We start from the raw sequence: 23,979 nt of genomic DNA on the forward strand, positions 1-23,979 counted from the left end.
TGAAACTTGATGTTACTGTATAAAATGACCTACAGTGACCTCTAGGAGAATCACAGCCTCATGAAACTTTACATCCACCAACTAGAGGAGGATTCAAAAAACAAAAGTTGCAATAAAATCGAAATATTGCAATACTTCTACAATCACAATACAGATCAAATCGGCACCCAAGTATTTTGATGGTACTGAATTGGGAGAAGCACCATATTGTCCCAGTTGCAATGGTAAGTGTGTTCAAACTCACTAGAAATAGATACTGTAGGCCATAGATGATGGAGTTTATTGTCAACACAGGCTTCCAGTCCTCTCTGTGAACAACAGAAAACGCAGACGTTACTTCAAAAACACTGCAATCATCCCAAGACCCAATCAAAGATGAGCTGAACTGAATGAAAAAAACATCACAAAATCTGACTGTGCAGTTCGCCGGCACATCTGGCGATTATGGAAGCGTAATGCTGCGCTTGGACAGGTGGGTAACAAGTGACTCATCAACTTGAGCTGTCTATCTAGACGCTGCTGAAATGTTTTTGGTCCTGCCTTAATAGATTCTGACAATTTTGATCAAGGTCAAGTCAAGCTGGAAACAAAGGGATTCATGTCACTGCCTCGCTCCCTGTCAGCCCTGACTAGAAACAGACTAATATTCTCTCCTGGTTCAGATTTTTTTTTTTTTTTGTTTGGTCTCTCTTACGTTTGAATTCTTACTGATCCAGGGAAACCTCTGGAGTTTGTGATCTACAGTGTGTTGCAGCCATGAAGTTTCTGTTATCTGCACTTATTAAAGTTGTGCTCAAATTTTCAGAGTTGTATGAGCTTGAAAATATTTTTGAAAACCAGGTGTTCAAAATAAAATGGTTACATCAGGAAATGTTTTTTAGTTTTTGATGTGTTTAAAATAAATGAATAAATACATAAAAATGTTTGCCTTTAAAACAAAACAAAAGTTTAAAAGTGCAATATCATTCTAAGAAGTAAATTTAAAGTGATTTAATATATAATTCATGATTGATTTAGAAAAACAAACTAATAAACAAACAAATAAAAACAACACAACAGCCTGTTCACATACCTTAAGATATTTAGGCAGACGTTTCCTTCCAAGTCAATGTTGGGGTGATACACCATCGTCTCACACTTTACCTTAGGGGGGTCATGAGGGTAACCCTGTCCTACCTGAAACACACACACACACACACACACATACACACGTTTCTGAGTTTATCTAATGGGGCTTTGAAAGGGTTTCATTAGGGTCGGCCAGATTTGTTGACACACAAAAGTATCAAGTAACTGAAATTAAACTAACTGAATGAGAATCAACCAAATTAGAGAGAGAAATGGAGAAAGAGGAGGGAAAGAGACACTGAAAAGGAACAGAAAGACAGAGACGATGAATATGAGAGAGAGAGAGAGAGAGAGAGAGAGAGAGAGAGAGAGAGAGAGAGAGAGAGAGAGAGAGAGAGATGATATCGATATAATATGGATGTATCACCCAGCCCTGGGTGAAGCAGCATAATAAGTCGATCTTCTCCTTGGAGAGCTCACCTTAAAGCTGAAGACGAACTTTCCGCCTTTGTAAAAGCCCTGCGAGACAAAGACAGCAGTGTTAAGTGTTAAAAGTCCCACTCTCTGGCCTCTGCCGTGACCTTTTTGCAAATTTTCACACTTCTCTATTAGACATGATCATTCTAAAGATTCATTTACTTCTGTTACAGGCTGCTGTGGCTCTGACCTTTGACCTCTTTACTGACAGCTTTTGATGTTGAGCTTGTTGTGCTGCTGAAACCACTACCCATCGCCTCAGATGAGAGCATGAACTCAATGCTTAACATGAAGCAGCTGCGCACACACTCCTTTCCCAAATTTAAAGACCATTTACAGCAGTATCTATAATTACATGTGTAATTAGCATTTCCACAACTTATAATCATAGCAAAATGCAATATTGACCCCGTTAAGACATTTTGAGCACCTGCTGGAGTTGAAAATTGTGAAGAAAATAATAATTTTGCTCCTAAAATTGTGAAGGCAAATTCAAAAGTACAATGTATGTGTTGTATTTATGGAGGACCTTGTAAAAAAAATGCCGCTCATCAGTCAGTATTTCAAAAGCATAGCTGATCCTACAACCAAACAAAACAATAGTGCAGGCAAAGTCTTAAGATGCCTGAAAGTGTTTTCATTTCATCAGTAGGCAGCAGTTTTTGTTTTTTTTTGTTTTTTTTAAACAGACCCAAGGTATCTTATTTTTTTTTTAATGGAGCTGGAAAATAAACCCAGTGGCCTGTGTATTTGTTTTGTCCATTTTGTTTACTGCACTGTCGTCTTACACTGAATTCATTGTCCAGTTGCAGGGTTTCTGCCTGTGTATTACAAGCCTGCCAGGCCAAAGCATTGTGAGAAAATGAATTTTAAGCATGGACGTGGGAAGCAGGGGTGCTGCGGAGCTAGAGAAATGGTGTACTTCCCAAAAAAGGATTTTTAATTGACTTATATTCAACATCTACTTACAGCAAATGTCAATATGCCAACCACGTAGAAAGGACAGAAAGTAGAATAAGGGAACTGAAAAGTTTCCGTCAAAAAGTCCTGGCCAGTGGCCACATCTGGACACAGTATTTTACCAAAATCTAAAAAAGACAAATTACATAAAATGGTGCTTGCTGTGTCCGCAAAAAAAAAAACATCTCAGCTTCTCCAACTCATCATCAGACCTCTACAAGCTCATTAAAGTAAGTGGCACATTGGCTTTTTGATTTGATTTGTCCACTCTGGGACAAAGAGAGCGATGAAAAAAAGAGAGGAGCAGAGAGAAAGTAGGAGACTGATGATATACTGGATATCTCATAGTGGATCGTTTTCAAAAATGTTTCATATTTTTGATATTGATGTTGTAAAGTGAGATGGTTCCACAAGCCAGTTTATCACACTGGCCAATCAGATTTCAGCAGGATGTGCCCTCATTCTGTTTACTGCAAAGCAGACAGACGAGCAGACAAAACAAAATCTGTGGCCAGTTGATCCACAACTGTTGTTGTGTTTATTGCTGCTAATGCATGAGCGTCTACATCAATGACCTATTTGTTTTTCCATCTCGCAGGCTCTGGTCCCACCAGGTCGGACCTTCAGCTTCTCATCAGTTCACTCCAGACTCTGCAGTCCCTTGTCGTTCAGTCTTGTAATGTGCAAACTTGTGTTGTTGCATGATCCTGAAGTGTGGTGCTGTTTTGACGCAAGATGGAATTCAGCAGCTCGGCAAATGTGAAACAATCTCCAACTTTTACTGAAGTAAGGAGCTCCTGGCCTGTGGAGCTCTGAGCTGTGGACAGCAAGAAAAACTGACCAAGGCTGAACTTTTTGCTGTCGTGAGTTGTTAACACTTAATCAGATTATGCGCTCGATTGTTTTCCTGCTGATGGGATTTCGACGGTTTTGTCTGATGAGTGCAAAACAGACGAGAAGTTGATATAAGCTGTTTGAAGCTCCTCAATTCTGCACACAGGAATAAACATCTCAAAAATGATACTTGAAAAATGGTTTCTTTTCAATTAATGCTTACATACCTGGTGCTAGCTAGCTAGTAGGGGGTTAAAAATTGAGCGGTAGAAACCGAACCATTCAAACCACAACACACCCCACAACGTGCAGCGTTACAAACACACCCACTGCATGAGTCATTCAGCCACACACTTAGCTGATGAATCAATGAAAACACTGAAAGTATTTTTATGTTTATTTTAAGTACTCTAAGTAGACCTTTGCCTTTGACAGAATATCTGTTGATTTCATATAGTTAACCCAAGTCTTGGAATGAAAAAAGTTATTTTTCCAAATTAGAAAACCTGCAGAGAGCACTGGGGATTGTAGTGTTTTTTTTCTCTTTGATGTACAAAACAAACTGAACCAAAACCAAAATTGTGACCCAAAAATCTCAGTACAACCCAAACTGTAGGTTTATTTAACCGTTACACCCCTACCAGCTGGCTATTTTAACTCATCAAAGTGATGTAAACAATATGAGAGACATGATTTGCCAATTTTAAATTTTGCAGCTGCAGATCAACACACAACTGGTCAGATCAGAGCGCTTCATCCACCATGCTGTTCACACTGTTGTCCAGCAGTAAGAGAAACTAATTCACACACACACATGCTCACGCACACACGCGCGCGCGCACACACACACACACACACACCAACCTCGTCTGGTGAGATGATGAGTCTGAAGTTGAGCAGGTCATCATCGTCAGGGAAGTTGATCTCACACGTCTTTGGCAGGTTCAGCTCATTGATGTCTGAGAGAGAGACACACACACAGACACCCAGACACACACACACACACACATAGACACAAAGGTGAGTGATGAGTGAGGTAAGACAAGGCCAGAGACTCGCGCCTCTCTCTCTCTCTCTCTACTAGCAAACCCTGCAGGAGACAAAAAGATCTTCTGTACAGTCTGAAAGGGCTTTGAGGATCCCACAGGATGACATGAACTACTTATGAAATCAAGGCTTCATGATCTGTCATGGCCTTTTGACAAACTAATGTATACCGTAACATATGGGGGTTCTGCATGGAAACTTTTGGTTTTTTATGTGCTTATATGCTTGCATCACAGGTGACCCTCTTTGTTTTCCCCGTGTGTTTAGTGTATGTGGAAGTGGAAAGCACAGTGTAGCTATGAAAAATATCACTGTGCCACATTCAAAGCATCCTGAAGTGGAAAGTGCTGACACGACTCCCCAGCTTGTTCTGTTTGCGTGTTTGGTCAATTTTATCATCGTTCATGCTGCAAAGCATTATGGGCAGGGTTTTAATTCTGTTGGTTTTGAAGTTTTCCCTGATTTCTGTTTGGCCTATCTTTGGAAAAAAAAAAAAAAGAAAAAAATCATATACCACCCTGACTTTCTGAGAAGTCCAGTTTTGATAGGAAACAAGACAGAACGCCACCTACAACAAAAACCTCAACATTTCCAGTTCATTATTCTAAGTCGACTTATCAGCATGCACAGCGGCACCCGGCAGCCCCCCGGACAGAGCACCTGTCATCTTTATCTGCACTGAATGGAGCAGATGCAAGCTGCTGGATTGGCGCCATTCACTTCAGTACTTTCGGCCAGTTCCCATTGAGGATTTTTCAGCTCACATTTCTGAGGTTGCAGGAGTTACTTTGAGGTGAGCCTCAGTGCTGCTCCCACTCCAACACGTTGCAAAGCAGTGAGAGCTGCTGGGTTTACAACCTCAGTGAGTTAAGTTTGTCTCCTCCGCCAGACGACAAGCCGCACCGTCATTTGGAGAACCATATTTCATTTTTTAAAGAATATAGCACACCTGTCACTGGTGAAGAAGTGAAAGTGGCTGGTAAAATTTAAGATGTGTCATACATAGCTGCTCCTGGACCAAAAAAAGGTTAAGTTTCATTTTCTGACAGAGACTCTGTGAGGGAAACATGTGAGATGCTGAAACTGCAGCATCTCAGCAGGGAGTGAATGACGCCTCCAAAACAGCTGAAGCAGAGTGGCTTGATGACAAATCAGGCAGCCACTATTTAATCAGCACTGTATATTTGGGTTGTTATCAAGGTGAGGGAAACCACCAGCTAAACGCAGGGAGATATTTGGGTGTCGCTAGTTAAGTTTGTATCCTACCAGTCGACATGGCAGGTGGTCAGCCATCATCTGTGGGTTGTTTCTCTATTAACTTTAATTGGTAAAACAGGAAAGGTAGGTGATTATTTTTTAAAGAAATCATATATGGCTGCTGGTGGGGGGAAAAAAATCATCATGTAGGAAGTCAAAGTCAACTGGACTTCTTTATCTTTTAGATGTTTCAACTCTCATCCAATAGGCTTCATGAATTCTGGTTAATAGTAGCTAGTATACTATGACCTGGATAACCGAGGATCGTCAAAGACATGGTGGGAGGAAAGTTGATTTCCCTCCCAGAATATAATCGTGCCTCAGTCATAGCATTATGCAGAAATAAGGAGAATGGACACGTTTTGCCCCAAATCCATGTGTCACAGGAGAGGAGACACATGCAGAAATAACCTGATAATGGGTCCAGGTGCAAGAATATGTACAGTGCGTCCTCAGTATATCTGACTGCTGGTATGTTAACCCCACAGTCATTTCATTCAGGTTGGTGGTGCTTCAAATCGGTGAAACGGTAAGAAAATCTTAATGTGATCGATGCTTAAATTAAAGGAGCAGTGGGAAAGGTAATTCTATTTGAAAATCAAGCTTTCTGGTTTTGCCACAGGCCAAAATCAATTGATGAATGACAAACCTGCTCTCATCCACCCTTTTTCCTCTAACGTCCCACTCTGGTTTCCACATGCTCCACAACTCTATCAACTTTCAGTCGCATTAAGTCAAAACAAAGTCGATACTCACCAAAATTTCACAGCATTGCATCACCTGGCTTCATCTTCCTCTGGGACACAAAACTTGTATGTACCAAAAAAAAAAAAAAAAAAAAAAAAAAAAAGGCTGGAGCTTTCAGAATGGATGACCGAAGAGTCAAGTTTTGGATGAACCTAAGTTTGGTCAATATCTGCGAATGCGCTCAAGCCAATGAGGAAGGAGAGTTAAGCAGATGTGCAATAACTCCACAAACAGTAAAGACAAGACTTTCCAGCCATTCTTGATACATTTAAGCTGCACACTGCCAAGGAAAATTACGACAGTTGATTCAATGCTGTGAAATGTTGGTGAGTAACAACACTGCTTTGACGCTGTAAGACTCCGAAAGCTGATCCTTTGAGGAATCTGAAGAAATTTATCTGAAAGCACCCACCCTAAACATTAGGGGTGGTGGGAAAAAAAATGATTCACTTCAGTATTGTGATTCTTTAAATACTGCTCCCAAGTTAGGCTAAATTTTGGCCAGGGAAAAAAATGACATTTTCAAGAGGGTCACTTGACCTCTCATCTCAACATGTCTGAATGAAAATGGGTTTTCCCAAGCAGTTTGGGACATAAACCATGCAGGTTTCAGCATGCAGAACAAATGTGTTCTTTTGGCCTGTTGTAAAATGGTATATTTGTGCAGACTGGGGCCTAAACAGTATTGAAGTGGCATTAATTGGGTTTGACTGGAGGGCTGAGACTTGTGGATTCAGTGAGCTCAATTTTATTCATGTTTAATGATGTTATCCCCCATAGTAACCATTTCATTGTAGTGAGAACATTTTTTGAAATTTGACATAAATGTATAAAATGACCCATGGGGACCTTTAAAATAAGCACAGTCTCATGAAACTTTACATTATGAATAAAAAATCGTAATAACTCATAATTTCAAATCACAATGCTTGTAGAATCGCAATACACACTGAATCGGCACCCAAGTATCATGATAGTATCAAATCAAAAGATAAACATATGGTCCCAGCCCTATTAAATGATGTGAGATTTTGATAAGTAACAATGCTGCTTTGACGTTGTAAGTCTCTGAAGGCCGATCCATGAGGAAATGAAACAGATCGCCCCTGGGCCACAAGACATTTGCCCTTTCTGTGTCTCTCCACAATGACTGGATTTTGGAGAAGTTTATTTGAAAGCTCCCACCCGAAAACATCCTACAGGGCTGTTACATCAGCATCTGTGTAATGGTAAATATCTCTTTTCCCAGGTGGAGGAGCAGTGTGACAGAGTGGTGTGAACCTGCACTAAACCAAACCAGCCCAAGAGACTTCAGGACAGGAAACAGAGAGAGAAGCAGAGCTGATCCTCATCACTGTTTAAACCTCAGACTCAAACCCACTACCTGTCATTCTGTGTCACCATGTGTGAGTAAGTTACGAGTTTTCAGAGGACATTTTGCTACTAATTCATTTTTGCTTGTATGGTACAGTTATCCCACAGCTCATCAGTGTGTAAGCTCTTTTTCAGGTTTGAAAAAAGTCTGGATGACAGTTTATAACACAATGACAACTGACTCATTGGACTTTGGGTCCCTGTTAGAGATAATAAGGCTAATTTTAGTAATTCAATAAATATTCTTTACCAAACAATAAATAAAGGACAATCAGAAAAAGACCAGTTAAGTGTTTCTATACATGGTTGTTGTATTAACAATGGTAGTAATGAATGATGATGATATTAACCGGCAATTACCTAACATATTCTTGAGCTTACTAAAAATCTGACTAAGTTAGAGGTGGATAAGAAGTTTGTCAGCTTGTAGACAATTACCAACAAGTTGGCACAGCAAAGCAGCCGGTTGTAAGTCATCTCATGTTGGCTAATTAGCTTACAATTTAACGTTACTCAAAGTAATCTTGACATCTTGAATTGATGGCACTGACAAATGTAAGCTAGTTAGCGGCTACTTAGCAGAGCAGTTGCCATGGATTTGTTTTCTAGATTTTGACAACGACAGAGCCAGTCACCCAGAGTGTTAGTTACCGTGGGTGACTGTGGGCTAATTGGCAACCTTAAATCGATTTGTTATATGTTCCCTTTTAACCGGCTGGCTGCGACGTTTGCGTTTTGTTTTCAAATATAGCACAAGCTAGCTAGCTGACGTTAGCTAGTAGCCGTTCACCCTACAGCTAGCTTGCTGGCTAGCCTCCGTGTCTTGTGACAAAAACCCTGCGTATATTGTGTTTATTTATCAGCTCTTGAGGCGGGTACATCAACACCGAGTAGATGCCGATGTGTTAGTGTTTCCCTGTGATTTCCAAGTGGCTGCTCAGCCCAGGTGGACGCCACCAAAGCGACCGGCTAGCCGCGCTGGTCGCTAGCCTACCTTTCTGTATTCGAAGCTGGGCCGCGCTCGCTTTTTTCCCCCCGGCTCCTGTTCTGTTTCCTCCAGCAGATTCCTCGTCTTTCTTCTGCTGCTTCAGGGAAAAGAGCTTAATCATCTTCAGTTGTTGGATAATTGAATACCTATCTTTATGTCCCTTCGATGTACGTGGCCTAGTTGTTTCCCCGTCTTTGAATTTTGTGAGGAGCTAGATCAGTCTACAGCACCGTAATGTTGTTGGAGCCGGTGCGTCTCAACTAATTACACTGTGGGGAAGACTGACTGCTGTAGCCGCGGAGCTAGGCTAGCCTGTTAGCCAGCAGGAGAGGAGAGGCCGGGGCAAAGTGTGTGTGGAGAGAGGGAGGGAGGGAGGGAGTTCACAAAACACTCTGCTCTGTTTCACATGTGGCTGTCACTGTCTCTAATGTATTAATATGCCGGAATTTGCATGTTGTCAACAGGGAAAAATGTGAACTTTCACTTTCACCAAGCAAAAAAAATACTTTTATGAGAAATGAGAACTTCCAAGCCTGACTGGTAAATAAGGGCTGCTCTATATGGTAGGTAGATACTTTATTCATCCCGCAGGAAATTCACATTTTCTTCAGCGGTATCCACAGATTACAGATTAAGTAAATAATAATGAAAAAAAGAAATAAAGAATAAGATCTAAGTATAACAGAATAAGAATAACCTAACAACAGAACAACAGAATAACCTAAGTACAACCCAGTGTGCAAAAAGCAATGTGCAAAAAAAAAAAAAAAAAAAAAAAAAAAAAAAAACAGAAAAAAACGTGTGCATGGGTGTATAAAATGTGCATGGAGGTAGGTCAATGTGCAAATTTAGAAGAAATATACAGTATACACATGATAAATAGCAGTAAGCAATATAAACACTATGAACAAGGATTATAAAAAGATAGGAATATGAACAATTTCAACAGAAGTATTAACAGTTAAACAGAAGTAATAACAGTTAAACAGCAGTAAAGTCAGTGGAGAATGCGGGCATTCTGCGGACAAAAATGTCATACCTCGGTATTTATACCAACTATCCCGACATACTATACACGATATGACTATGGGTTCACACTTATTTGAAATGTTAAGTGGAAAAAGAAACAGTGGAAATAAGCATTCTTCAAAAAAAAAAAAAAAAACAACAACAACAAAAAAAAAAACATCATAATAGTACCAAGTGGATGTAGAAAATGCAGTTGCTTCAAAAAATATTTTTGATCAGCACAGACCAATCACTGTCTTAGTCTGAATTTATGAATCCTGAATTTATTATCGTCCATATGTTCATATCTAGATAACGATAAGATAACAATATATCATTCAGCCCTAATGCTCAAGCAGATATTTTACCTGCCACTATTTGTTAGAATACATCATGACAAGCAGGTTGAGTCCCTGAGGGTTTTTGATTAAGTGGCAATATGGGGCTCTTTGAGAGAAACAGGCTTTAAAAAGCTTCAAACAGGTATAACTTACCATGCAGCTTGACTAGTTTCATAGTTTCACATGGCTGCTTACACACACCCACAGTTTTACAAATAATTAATCAAACACCAGCACCAACAATTTAACCCTAGTTAGAAATTATTATTATTATTGTTGTTGTTGTTGTTGTTATCATCATCATCATCATCATCATCATCATCATTATTTAGGAAAGAGAAATCATCTTATAGTCTACATCAAGACAGAAGAGATCCACTAGGTTAAACCGTACTTGTGATAAGTATCTGAACTATCATGCCTGATGCCGTCTTATACCAGCTCAGATACATCTATTAAATAAAATGTGCTGAAATATTTTTTCATTGAGATGAAGAGGTTCACACTAGCAAAATATACACTAGTCCAGCATGAAAAATTCTGCCTGAAATTTTATTAGGCTATTTATTTTTTTTTTTTCTGTATGAGAAAAAAAAAAAACACCTGCCCATTTAAAATATTTGGCTAAATATTCAGTCGCTCTACTGATTCATCTGTTGAAATCAAGTGTAGTCGAATCATATAACTGTCGGTCATTAAAAACTATTTGTTAGCAATTTTTTTCTGGTTTTCAAATGCATCACAAAACCGACGCACAGCGCGCTAGAGCGATATGACACTACAACTCCCAGCAGGCCTCGGGTGGCTCCGACGCGCATGACGTCTCCAGAGGGGGAGGGGCGTATATATTTTCGCTGCCCATATTTTATTTACCATATTTATTTATTTATTTTATTTTTTCCAAGGGAAAAAAAATGGGAGTGCGATAGTCACCTATGTGATGTAATGAATACGGGGGATTAAACGTGTCGTATTGATGCTGTCAGCCGGCTGACACACAGCAGCCTAACCCGAGAAAACACACACAACACGGGCGCCACACAATAGAAAACCGAGAACAATAGCCACGCTCAGGCGCTCTTCTTATAATTTATCTTTCATTTGCAGCATTTGCACTGTAATTAGCACAGATACACCGGTGGATATTAGCTACCGCAGAAGGTTATATCTCCTCAGAACAAAACGTTTCCAGTCACAATTTGCTATTTTGCATGTTTTGAAGCCCCGGGGGAAGAGCACGGTGTGAGACGTGCAACACAGAGCAAGAAACGAGGAGAGAGAGAGATAGAGGCACACACAGAGAGAGAGAGGGAGAGAGAGGGGGTCAGAGAAAGGAGTAGCCAAGTGAATGGGCACGATTCAGTATTGCGTCCCTGAATTTATCGCTATCGATCAGTTTGGCAATCATCGTCCCGGAGGCGCTTAGACAGCCAGCGGGCAGCAGGACGGGAGGCCAGCCTGCGAGCGAGCCGACGCGCTGTGGCTAACAACATGGGACGCATGTGAACGAGCCTCACACGGGGAGAGCCGCTGGCAGGGAGAAAGAAACAAGGAAGCGGACGGCTAGCTGGCTAAAACCAGAGCTAACGTTGGCTAACTGTTGGCTAATATTATTTCTAATGAGCGACCAAGGAGTATGCGACCCGATACGAAGAGGTTAGTGCCCGCATTCTGCTTTCCCCCACCAGCCACTCACATTTTACCACCGTCTGTGTGCCACTTTGCCTTTCATGATGCTGAGCAGTAATGAAAGAGGAAGCATATTGCAGGGGGCGAATGGAGAAGAGTTAGCTAGCTAATGTTCATGTTAGCAAGGTTGTTGGATCACGGAGAATTGAGATAGTGTGCGTTATTTTAGTTGTGTGTTTGAGTAACGATACAATAAACGTTTACATCTCATTTCTAACACTGCCGTGTTTGCATGCATTAGCTGGCTGAATGTAGGTTACTACAGGCAAGCTTGTGCTCAGCAGCTAGCTGGCTAGCAGCTATCTCACAAGTGGTGCCAGATGCGCATCTTCATTATTCTTGGCCAGCTAACTTATGTTAGCTAGCTTTGCTGGTTTTGTAACATCTCTGTCCAATCTTACGCCACCGGCCTTCATTTGGACAGATATACCAGTCAGTACCAAAAGTTCCCATACAACTAATTAGCAAAATGCAGTCGAGTGCATTTGGAGACATGAGTAATTGATTACACATTCACAGTCCAGTGGGCTACCTAACGTTAGCTCACCACCTTAGCTTGCTGAGCAGCCCAGACCTGCTATCTAGTGCTTTTTTTGCGGTTACTTGGGAGAAAACTGCATCTGTCACAAGCTTGCCCACTTGTTCTAGTGCTGACTGTTTGTATATGAATGTTTTATTATCGTTGGATGAATCAGATACGTTTGTGATGATTGCAGGAATAAGCCTTCCTGTGGCCAAGCACACCCACCAGCCAGCAGCCCCTTGGCATTAGTTAATTTCTGGAAAGCAGCTTGGAGGGAGGCAGGCAGGCTAAATTGAAATGGCCGTTAGTGATTTTATTAGATTATGTTTTTTTTTTTTTTTTTATGTGAGGGACTTTCATCTTTCTTTTTCTGCAGTGTCACCCTCCCTCTATTGCTCTCTCCTCTGCCCACCTCTCAAAAATCAGGAGATTGGGATGAAGGACAGACAGTCAGACAGATGAAAGGAGAGATACTCCCTCCATCATTTTCCCTTTCTCCTCAAACATTTCTGCTCTTTTGAACTCTTTGTTAAGTGCTTCACCACATGTAATTGAATTCCCTGTAATGAATTATGAACATGTTTTTTTATGGATCTGATCAGACCTCATAGGATTATATATTTATATAGATATATGTATGGAATATACTCCTGGTACATTTTGAGCGCTTACCCAATGTCACCAATACAGATTACTCTATGTTTGTTCTACTTGGTGATTAGAAGCTGAATTTAAATCTAGGTGTGTGTAATCAAAACCAGGACTGTGCTTTTAAATAGTTTCCCCCATAAGTGGTTGAGGAAAATGAGTTTTCATTCTGTCTTGTTTGTATTAACTAAACACAACCCAGACACATATTTTACCCCGCTGTTTTTGCCAGGTTCAAATCAGGTACCCAATACTGCACTCTCCTCCTGAGACTGTCAGCCAGGCATCATCTGTAAACCTCGGTGTTTCTGTGGATTACATTGCCAGAAACAGTTTAATGAGTTCAGCTCTTGGCCTGCAGAAATTTAACAAACCCCGCTGTACGTTTATTCTTGGAACAACAGCAGCTATGTTAACCTTGGACTGATGCAGGGGAGATCAGAATGGACCATGCAACAAAACAGGTTGACAGGCAGCACCCCTTGTGAGAGAAATTCCTGCATGTTTATTGCACATCAAAATCAAAGTTTTTTTTTGTCTGACCAATTTCAGGTCTAGTGTAAATTTTTGCTTATTTTGAAATAAAGCATCCAAATACAATGAGGAAAGAGGTGATGACAGGAAAGGAAACATTTTTTATTTTATTTGTTAAAATTTTTTTTGTCGTTACCCCTCAGCTGCTGCCAGGCCCTAAAGTTTTCTTGCTAATTTTCAGCTGCCAACAATACATTTTGAAGAGAGTAAATCCAAACCTCCAAGCATTGGACTGTTAAGTACTAAAGCAACTTATTCTTCATAGAAACTTGGTTTCCCCATCCCAAATTTACCAGCGTTTGGCTGGGTGGCTGCTGTTTGTTTCCTGTCCTGTTTGGTGAATGGGTTTCAAACAAAAAATATGGAACCAAATTTCTCATTTTGATCAAGAAAACTACCCCAAAAGCCACACTATTGTACAACAAGCCCAGTGGTTAGACAGACGTGTCATGATTTGACTTGAGGCTTTGGCTGCTCGCAACTGTCTGTCCTTCCGTCGGTGTGTGTTATGTGTTTTCTTTCGCTCTCATTCCTCTCTCTCCCCTTCATCCATCCTTTCTCTGCTTATACATTATACAGTGTTTTTCCCAGTTGTACAGAGAGATACCAGATAGTGAAGCTGTAAGGCAGGGCTGTTGTGCTTGTTGTGTGCAAAATTAACCTCTCACCTGTGTGTGTGTGTGTGTGTGTGTTCTCTCTGTGTGCACGCTTGTGTTCTGGATGGATGTGTCTCTCTGTCCACAGCTGACTTATTTGGGGATGTCGGGCAGTAAGGCGCTGGGCGGGGGGGCAGGCGGGGGGGCGAGGCGCAGGAGGACGCGGTGCCGGCGCTGCCAGGCCTGCATGCGGACCGAGTGCGGCGAGTGTCACTTCTGTAAGGACATGAAGAAGTTCGGAGGGCCCGGCCGGATGAAGCAGTCCTGCCTCCTGAGACAGTGCACAGCGGTGAGTGGGACACACACATTTCACGCACAGGGACACACACATTTGCACGCTCACAACGGGAGCAGTTTGGTTGAAGTGTCGCTGTGTTCTGTGGGCGGTGTGAGAAGTGTGTGTGTAGTCTCCTGCAGTGACAAAGTTTTCAACAGGCAAGTTTTGTATTTTTTTGCCCTCTTGGTGTCACTTTTCATATAATCTCTCTGGTGAGGTAAAGCTAGCTGCTGCGTGCTTAATTAGGCAGCTTTCCTCAGAGGTAAGCAAAAAAGAAAGTCAGAGCCCAGCTTCAACTAAGAATGTGCAAAATTCTGTTTGGGGTTGACTCACTGACCGAGCGATGAGGTTGCACCATTGGTCGGCCGAGTGTCGGCGTTTCCCCATTCGCTGTCGTTCTTTCAAAATGAATCGGCACAAACAGTTTTCTGTTACGTCCTCAGGGGGCGTTTACAGCACTTCCACCCATTTACTGTGTCTCATTCAAAATTTATCGCACGTTACCAATGGGATATGACCGTCCCTGTAACAAATCGGCCACAGTTTCACTAACTGACCACACACGGTGCAGCCATTCACTGTTTTTACCTCTTCTCGTTTTGAGGACGTCCAGTCTGTGTGTTGCCTGATCGGTTTGCCGACTCATCACTCTCTGAATGCTTTCAATTTCAATTTCAAATTCTTTTTTTAAAATAAAGAAAACAGGCAGAGAAATGAAAAGTATCTTTCTGGTCTGTTCCTGCCTTGTTGCTCATGTTTAACATGAACCTGCGATTCCGTGCTTTACGCGGTTTGTAAAATCTGCTTTACAAATTGGGTGTTAATGTGTTTTCAGTGAATGTTGAAATTTGAATAAGGTGTGTTCAAGAAACTGATGGGATTAGGCAACTTTGGTGTCATCGTAAAAAAAAAACAAAAAAAAAACATGAATAAGCCATAGCACGTTACATGAATCTCACTGGGAAAAGCAATCAGCAAGCCTAGTCAAACAGTCAGATGTCGATTGATTAGTCGACTGTCAGACCATAGAGACGGATCCGCCCTTCTAGAGTCAGTTTTTGAGACTTTTCTCCCAGTCGTCGTTCAGATACAGACTACACAAACCTGGAAAGATTTGCCAGGCTGGAGTCAACTTCTCGTCCACACTTTGGTCAGGTTTTCTCACTCGCTCAGCTCTGTAGGAGAAGGTTGGACTTGCGGTGACTTGTTGATGGTGCTGCTCGCGGTGTGAATGCATGTGAAGAGCGCAGACACATGCATGCAGGAAGAGACATGTGCATAAGTCCTGTGTGCCTCTGTGGAACAACAGCAAGGCAACTAACGCTCCTAAGGTTGGGAGTCTGATCCCCGCTGGGCTTCCTTGTGTGGAAAAACGGATGCACTCGTGACACTGAAATAGACTTTGAGCAAATGTGTCCAGCATATGACCTGTATGGATAGATACATGCACACACACACACATACTCACACACACAATCTGAAGCTTGCAGGTACACGCTGAAGCATGCAGCCACCTGATATAAGCAGCCCTCAGAAATAGTAAACAGATTACTCCAAAATAATGCTCTGCGATACGAGCTCTTATGTGTAACACTGAGCTCGTGTAAGTGTAGTCGCTGAGGCAGTTTCAAACAAGACATTTGCATGCCCAGCACGCAACATTTTGCAAAGTCCTCACTTAGGCTGAAAGGCCTCTATTTGCATGTATCAACAAGACTTTAACCACAGTAGCGAGAGAGTTGAACTCTAACATTGATTTATATAAAGCTATCTATAGCCAGAGAGCGAACCGCCTGGAGTCTGAGAGGCACTTAAATCGCCGAGTGTAACGCACGGTGAGGAAGTCACACACAACAAGAGCTGACCTGGTGTAACGCAGCGGTGCAGGGATGCACAGGGGCAGCAGACTGCACGTGTCAGTCTGCAGGTTAATCTGCCTCAGCTGTGTGGCGCTCAGTCACCTGGCTGGCAGCGTGTTGGTTTAGTTTACCACGAGGAAGTTGTCCTGGATGGAATGAGATGCAGCAGAACGAGATATGGCTGGCAGCTCTGAGCTTCTAATGTTATTTGCATCATGTTTCCTCTTAATCCCACGCCGCAGCTCCTTTGCACACCTGAGTGTTGTGTGTTTGTGGCCTGCAAACAAACTCTCACGCCGGCTCGTGGCTGCAGCCGAGTATTCTGGAGATGATGTGTTTTTTGAAAGCCAACCCAGACGTTACTTTAACCGTGAGTTCCCTCGGCAGCTTTAATGAAGTTGGTGGCTGTTTGCACATCAAAAAGAGGTGCGGGGCTGGAGGAGAAACGGCAAACGAGATCTTTTGTCGGTCCAAACACACCTGACTGAGATTTCATTGTTTCCACACAAGAAACATCCACGCAGGAAAAGTTTGATGCAAGCATGAGCGAACAGGAGATGCAGCTTTTCGAGCCGAGCCGAGTGAAAATGTGAGTCAACCGGCTCGATGCACTGACGAGTAATTACTCCAACAGCCGTCGTAGCTTCAGTAGCAACTTTTGCAAAGCACACAGCTTAAAATGTTGCAGCTGAGATGCCGATGGGTGTCATTAATGTCGTAGAACAAAGCATCAAACTTGTTTATGCTTTTGTGAACCACAGACCTTACTTTATGGATAAATCAAAAAACCTTATGGGGGAAAAAAACATTGGGAATCTGTCCAGGGAACTCATGGCTTACGAATGCCAAACTCACTTCCGGGTTTTAAGGCTACAAACTGCAACACTTTGTTGCAACATGAATCACTCTGCAGCTCTGTGTTACACCCAAAAACATCAGTGCCGGCACTTTAGTTTTTAAGGAGGGAGCACAGCTAGTTAATCTCTAAACTATTTAATCTCTAAACTATTTTCTCTGCCAGAGAGGCTGGGTGATACACTGAGATTATGTCAGCAGAGTGACATGAGACGAGATGTTGTCTGGTATTTTGGATGTGGTGATGTTGTGGTGTGCCATAAGTGTTGCCTTGTCCTGTTTTAAAGGCTCATTACAGTAATTTTCTGAACTTATTAGACTGTTGTAGCTGTTTTGTCATCAGCAAACATATTTTCCGAGCACCAGTCGTCTCTATCTACACTGTCTGCTCTCTGCAGTGTCGTCACAATATCAGAATGGAAGTATTCAGTCAAAGATATCATGATATTTGATTATAACTCTATCGTTCCTGTTCTGTTTGCCAGCAGAAGAGACAAAGTTCACATCCAAACAGGAGATTACTAACAAATGAAGACTCTTTAGCTGAGAAAACAATTCTTTTTTCAAATGAAATGTTTAAGTTGGGCTGTCTGTTTTTCTGTTTTTCTCTCTCTGTCTGGCAGCATGCCCACCCTCTTTAAATTGACTGACTTTTTTTTTTTTTTTTTAAAACATGGACTATAAAACAAGTTTCATCCGCCTCAGAGTCAGGAAAGTTGACAGGCAAAGTCCTGGAAATCATGGAAACCAGATTTCTAAACTTTTCTTACGAGGGCAGTGGAGTCAGCTACTTCACTAGGTGACATGCTGAGTGAATGCACACACACACACACACACACACACACACACGCACACACACATGCACATGGTCTCATACACAGCATAGAGTTGCAGGCTGGCATAATTTCCTTGTGCACTCAATCACATTAACTCAGACACACTGATACATCCTTAAAACACACACACACGCACAGAATGTCGATTTATACACTGGCATAATCTCTTGGTACACCCACTCATATGTTGGGTACACACACACACACACACACACACAAAGAGGACAGGGCTGTGGTGGTTTAGCAACACAGTCAGAGAAAGGAAAAGATTAGCTAACCATTAGTCCAGCAGAATAGGAGCACTCTGCATGGAACCTCTCTCTCTCTCTCACACACACACACACACACACACACACACATACACACACACTCACTCTCTCACACACACTCCCTCTCTCTCTCTCTCCCTCTCTCTCTCAGAATGTCTTCTTGAAAGACTGAAGGTGCGATTGTGTCGATGCTTCAAATAGCATCAACCGAGAGCTTGGAGCCCAGCAGGCGACGATGCTGGGTTTCCGTGGCAACCAGAGATGGTTGCTGGCCCTGTTTGTGTGTGTGTGTGTGTGTGTGTGCATGAGAGAGAGAGCAAGAGAAAGTGAGTGAGTGAGTGAGAGAGAGAGAGAGAGCTGGCTTTGATCCACCGCTGTGGTTTCACAGGGATGCACACACACACACACACACACACACACACACACAGACACATATACACACAGATACAGTGATCCAGTCTTTCTTCTGTTGCTCGCATCTTCTTTCTAAAAGCCTTAATCAAAAGCCTTTGGGTATGTGTGTCTGTGTGTCTGTCTGTTTGTGTGTGTGTGTGTGTGTGTGTGTGTGTAAAGGGTGGGGGTTTGCTTGTAAGGCTCCAGAAAAGAGGAGGGGGAGGAGAAAGAATGAGAGGCTGGGTGTTAGGAGGGGAAAAGAAAGCCATGTAGGTTTGTTCTGGTGCTTACAGGAGGGTGTGTGTGTGTGTGTGTGTGCTTGTATGTGTGTGTGTGTGTTCCAGAAAGAGGAGGGAGATGAGGAAGTGTTGGTTTCTAGGGATGAATATTGGCACTGATGTCCTGATTTGATTCCATGTCACAAGGTCCTTATTGATAGATACTGATTTCAGTTCATCATTGATTATAGTTCAATATTATTTCAATTCGCTTTGCTTTAGCCCAACTTAAGGATAGATTTGGTGTTTTTCAGCCTGGACTGTATTAAAATATTAGGGCAGGGCAAAGAGAGAGAGAAGGGCTGACATGCAGCAAAGAGCCCGGGGCGGAATCAAACCCGCGGCGCTGTGCCTAAGACTAACACCTCATTCATGCATATAGTGATGTGAGTTATACGAGTAATACAAGTTATACAAGTTATACATGTAAACGGTCTTGATATGATGTGGAAGATATGGCAGGGATGAAATCAGAACCAATCAGGAGGCGGGACCTGGTCGGGACGCTCCACCAGAATGTCATTTAAACAGAGTCAACACAAGCGACCATACTATAGATTTTTTTTTTCCATCGACCCTTTTGGCCGCTCTGAGTCAAACCATGACGCGTTGATTTGCGTTTCCATTACCAGCTTAAATGTGCTGAGTCGCGCCCGAGGTGGACCGTCTCCAAAGTCGGGCCAAAACACGCCAGACCGGCCTCCAGGCAGGCTGCGGTCACATCAGCTGGGCTTCGCGTGACGGCTTCCTCTTCTAGGTCCATATTGTCATCCTGTCCTTTTGCAAGCATCATGAGCGATAGATGCCAAGAAAAGTCACAGCAACAGCCTGCAAGTCCATGATGAGAAGTATCTGGCTACCAACAACCGCTGCACAGTGCCATAAACAGCCCTAAAAAGGTGCACTTTTAAGTGGTCAGTCCTGTTGTCATGGAAATGTGAATGTCAAGCCATGCGAGTCAAACCGAGTAAAGTCATAGCAGCATGTGTGTGCATGGAAAAGGCCGACTACAGCGGTCCCTCGTTTATCGCGGGAGTTACGTTCTAAAAATAACCTGCAATAGGCGAAATCCGCGAAGTAGTCAGCTTTATTTTTTTTTTTGCACTTTATTTTTTTAATTTTTTTTAAACAATATATTTATTATTTTACATTAAACCAGACAATAGCAAAAGAAAAAAAAAAAGAACAAATTATACACAATAATTACAAAAAAAATCACACACATACAGAAAGAAAACACACACACAAAAAAAAAACAAAAACAAAAACAAAATAAAAAGCTATGCAACATCCTCCAGCATTATATAGAGAGCCACATCAGTTTGAGGTACTTCCATTGTCATCATCTCTATTCATGTCCAACACATCAACATCCCTTAAGTAATCAGTGGAAGGTCCCCAAACTTTATCATACATTTCAATTTTCTTCTTCAAAATATAGGTTATCCTTTCTATAGCGCAACAGCTGCTCATTTTACCCACCCGTGGTCTTTGAATTTTCTTCCATGATAAAGCAATTGAGCGTTTTGCTTGGAGTAGACACATGTCTATAAGAGCTATTTTACTTTTTGGTATGACTAGGGTGTTAGGATATAAGCCCAAAATAAAGAGTTTTGGATCTAAAGGCAGCTTTACATCTAGCATTTTATGAATGATTTGCGAAGTCAGCTTTATTTTTTTACGATTATTCTAGATGTTTTAAGGCTGTAAAACCCCTCACTACACACTTTATACACTTTTCTCAGACAGGCGTTAACATTTTCTCACTTTTCTCTCTTGTTTAAACTCTCGAAGTTCAAACCTTCATAGAAAAATAAGTCCAGTAAAAAAAGAAAAAAAAAAAAGCATGCAAAATTGCACGAAAAAAATCCGCGAAACTGCGAGACCGTGAAAGGTGAACCGCGTTATAGCGAGGGACGACTGTAGTCCGGTTTGTTGTCAGTCTGGATCAGGAGTTTTCATACTTTTTCATGTCTTGGACCCCAGAGTTGGCTTTCATGGAGCCATGTGCTCAGTGAGAGGCCATATGAGGTGATTTTGGCTGAGAAACCCTGATAGTTTAGTTTGTGTGAAGTATTTCATTGTCAGCATTGACAAATAGATACAACATATGGTGATACGGTTCACCTGCTGCACGGTGGGCCACCGGACCGCCCCTCCGCCTGTCATCTACAACTGTACCCAGCACAGCCTCACCGCTCAGCTCTCCAGTCCAACAGGAAAAAACACACTCACAGCACCGTAAAATATGTCAAAACTATCCACCCAAAGATGTAAGATGTAAACGGTGCTTTCTAGTAAGTTTTATGTATCAGTATTGATGATTAATTGCCTTGTATACACCCACACTGATGGCTGGCTCTGCGTTCACGGGAACTCGGGCTTGGGAGTAAATTTGTACATTTCTCTCCCTAGCATGAATGAATGAATGAATACAGGATAACTTGTAAATTGCCTTGTTTTTGCTAGACAGATATAATTTAATATATATATTTTTTACGTTGCCTGTTTAATTTCAAATGAAAACTAGCCTTCTGGCTGATTCTGGCTTATTTACAAAATTGTTCATTAGTGCACGCTGTCCCTGAGAAATAAACGGAATAAATAAAACAGAAAAAGAAAGAAAGAAACTGAATTTTCCTCCATGGGGAATACTGAAGAAGGGAGATTCCTCCTCACTGGTCAGTTTTCCGTTTTACTCGTTAAAGTGTCAGAATGTGCAGTTCAGAAGTTCAAAGGTCCAAGTTCAACTGAACAAACGCAGCATTAGCCAAATTAGGAATGGAACGGTGCCGATATACACAAGGCCACATGTTATATTGGTTTTATTATTATGATCTCAAGAATGAAATTTGGGTCGGCAAATTGGCAAATGAACGTTAACCCTGGCTCTATTGGTTTCCACGGTGATTCATGTGATCAGGAGGAGGGAGGAGAAGAGGACGGAAGTGGGATTCTTGTTTGCGTACAGGGAGAGACACAATGAGAGATGATGTTTAAAGGAGGAGGAGGAGGAGGTCTCGGTGTCTCCTGCACTCCAGGAGGCCGAAGGAGAAATTGCTCCCTGTGTTTCTTGGAGGTGATGAAAGAGGGAAAGTGGAGGAAGGAAGAGGAGGGAGGAGGAGGAGGAGGAGGAGGATGACGATGGTGTTAATGAGGCTTAAGTTCCTCTCTTGTTCCCTGCAGCAGGATGAAGAGAGGAAGAGGAGCGGGCTGTCAGTTCGTCTTCATCGTCGCCTCATTAGTGTTACTTGTGGACTTTTTGTGTCATTTCTAAATTTGGAAGACGCAGCAGCCGTCAAGTCGCACAAACACACAGCTGGAAACCAGAAACACACACACTATTAGCAGTAGTACTATCACTGATCCTGCTGTGTGTGTGTGTGTGTGTGTGTGTGTGTGTGGCGGTGGTTCATATTCCCCTGAGTCATCACTATTCCTCAGTTCAGCTGAGTCATGCTCGGGCCAGACAAACCCTGGATCTTGGCCTGGATTCTGACGGAGATTAGATTACAGTCGTCCAGCAGCAGGCGGAAGGTCAGAGAGGTCGCCGGGTCGAATCCCTGCGGCGGCCCAGAAATTACACTCCAAGTTCTGCTGCGGAAACGGCAAACGGGTTTCGAAGCGGCGTCTCTGAGCTCTGCGGTGTTTCCTCCCTCCGCTCAGTTGGTTCGTCCAGGTGACGGCAGAGTCGCCCCCGAACCTGGAGATGTCTCAGTCCTGTGACGAAAACACAAAGCATTCTGGGTAGAAGGAGACAAAATGAACTGTGGACTTTATGACTTTTTTTTTCAAAGCATAATGGCCACTATGTGAATAAACCAGTGGGTTTGACGTGGAGAATTAGTTTTGTACCAGTTTCTGCCGTTAATATCTTAACTAAGTATTTGAGTATTTTGATTTCTTTCATGTTTCTTATACTAAACCCCCTGTCTCTCTCTCTCTCTCTCTCTCTCTCTCTCTCTCTCCCTGTGTCTCTGCAGCCGGTGTTGCCCCACACGGCGGTGTGCTTTGCGTGCGGCGAGGCAGGAAAGGAGGACACGGTGAACTCGGAGGAGGAGAAGTTCAGCCTCTCCCTCATGGAGTGCACCATCTGCAACGAAATCATCCACCCCAGCTGCCTCAAGGTGTGTGTGTGTGTGTGACAGACATCTCAACTTGTGTAGCTGTGTGTGTGTGTGTGTGTGCGCGCATGGGAGGGTCAAAGATTTTTTTCAGGCAGTGGTTGTCAAAGTGAAGTGTGAGGACCTGCAGGGGACCTTGAGGAAGTCTCCTGGAGGTCCACCCCCCAAAAAAACAAAAACAAATTATTATTTATTTATTACATTTCTGCATTTTACTGAAGCTGGAATCAGCATGTTGGGTATTTCAAGGATTCAAGGAACTTTATTGTCATACCAGTTCACACTTACATGCTAGTGGTAAGAAATTAGCACTCAGGCCCCCCCCCCCCCCCCCCCCCCCCGAAAAAAACACCAGAAAAAGAAGTGTAAATATAAGTGTAAGTATAAAATATAAGATATATAAGATATATAACAGTATATAAATAAATATATATATATATATATATAGGTATAAACAGTATATATAAACAGTGTGGATATAAACAGTATGTAAACTATAAACAGTATATGTAAATAAATGTAAACGGCATATATAAATGTAAATAAAAATATAAATAGTATATATATAATAAGTATAAATAAACAGCCTATATATAAGTAAGTAGTATATGTATCATAAATAATAAATATAATATATATATATAAGCAGTAAATATAAAAATATAGAGAAAAATATAAACAGCCTATGTAAATATATATATAATATATAATATTCTACCTGATAAATGACTAAAACAGTTAACTAATGAATTTTCTGCTTGTTGGCTAATTAATTAATTGACTAATTGTTTTAGCAGTAGACTGTTGTACACACAGAGTAGACACTTCACTTCAGTGATATAGATCCTCCATATGTGGGTCTGCCTGTTGGTACGTGACATGAAAATGTTTGAGGGGCCCCGAGTTACGCTGCATGTGTGTGTGTGTGTGTGTGTGT

The 23,979-nt window shown here is 42.0% G+C and overlaps 2 protein-coding genes across 4 annotated transcripts in view; one reads left to right on the forward strand and one right to left on the reverse strand.

The window, feature by feature from the left end:
• ube2m (ubiquitin conjugating enzyme E2 M) overlaps positions 1 to 9,109 on the reverse strand; it is a 12,824-nt gene extending 3,715 nt beyond the window's left edge. The window contains exons 1-5 of the mRNA XM_030057521.1: positions 8,759 to 9,109; positions 4,204 to 4,298; positions 1,549 to 1,587; positions 1,073 to 1,176; positions 245 to 308 (exon numbers count right to left, since the gene is read on the reverse strand). Of these exons, the coding sequence (XP_029913381.1) occupies positions 245 to 308; positions 1,073 to 1,176; positions 1,549 to 1,587; positions 4,204 to 4,298; positions 8,759 to 8,873 (417 nt within the window). The 5' untranslated portion in view covers positions 8,874 to 9,109. The remainder of the gene's footprint in view (positions 1 to 244; positions 309 to 1,072; positions 1,177 to 1,548; positions 1,588 to 4,203; positions 4,299 to 8,758) is intronic.
• Positions 9,110 to 11,122: 2,013 nt separating this feature from the next.
• The window catches only part of fbxl19 (F-box and leucine rich repeat protein 19), a 43,004-nt gene continuing 30,147 nt past the window's right edge, over positions 11,123 to 23,979 (forward strand). For all 3 annotated transcript variants that reach the window (XM_030057518.1, XM_030057519.1, XM_030057520.1), the window contains exons 1-3: positions 11,123 to 11,757; positions 14,240 to 14,440; positions 22,902 to 23,045. In XM_030057518.1, coding sequence (XP_029913378.1) covers positions 14,255 to 14,440; positions 22,902 to 23,045 — 330 coding nt within the window. In that variant the 5' untranslated portion in view covers positions 11,123 to 11,757; positions 14,240 to 14,254. The remainder of the gene's footprint in view (positions 11,758 to 14,239; positions 14,441 to 22,901; positions 23,046 to 23,979) is intronic.

This window comes from Myripristis murdjan, chromosome 8, assembly GCF_902150065.1.
Source record: "Myripristis murdjan chromosome 8, fMyrMur1.1, whole genome shotgun sequence".
Classification (NCBI taxonomy): domain Eukaryota; kingdom Metazoa; phylum Chordata; class Actinopteri; order Holocentriformes; family Holocentridae; genus Myripristis; species Myripristis murdjan.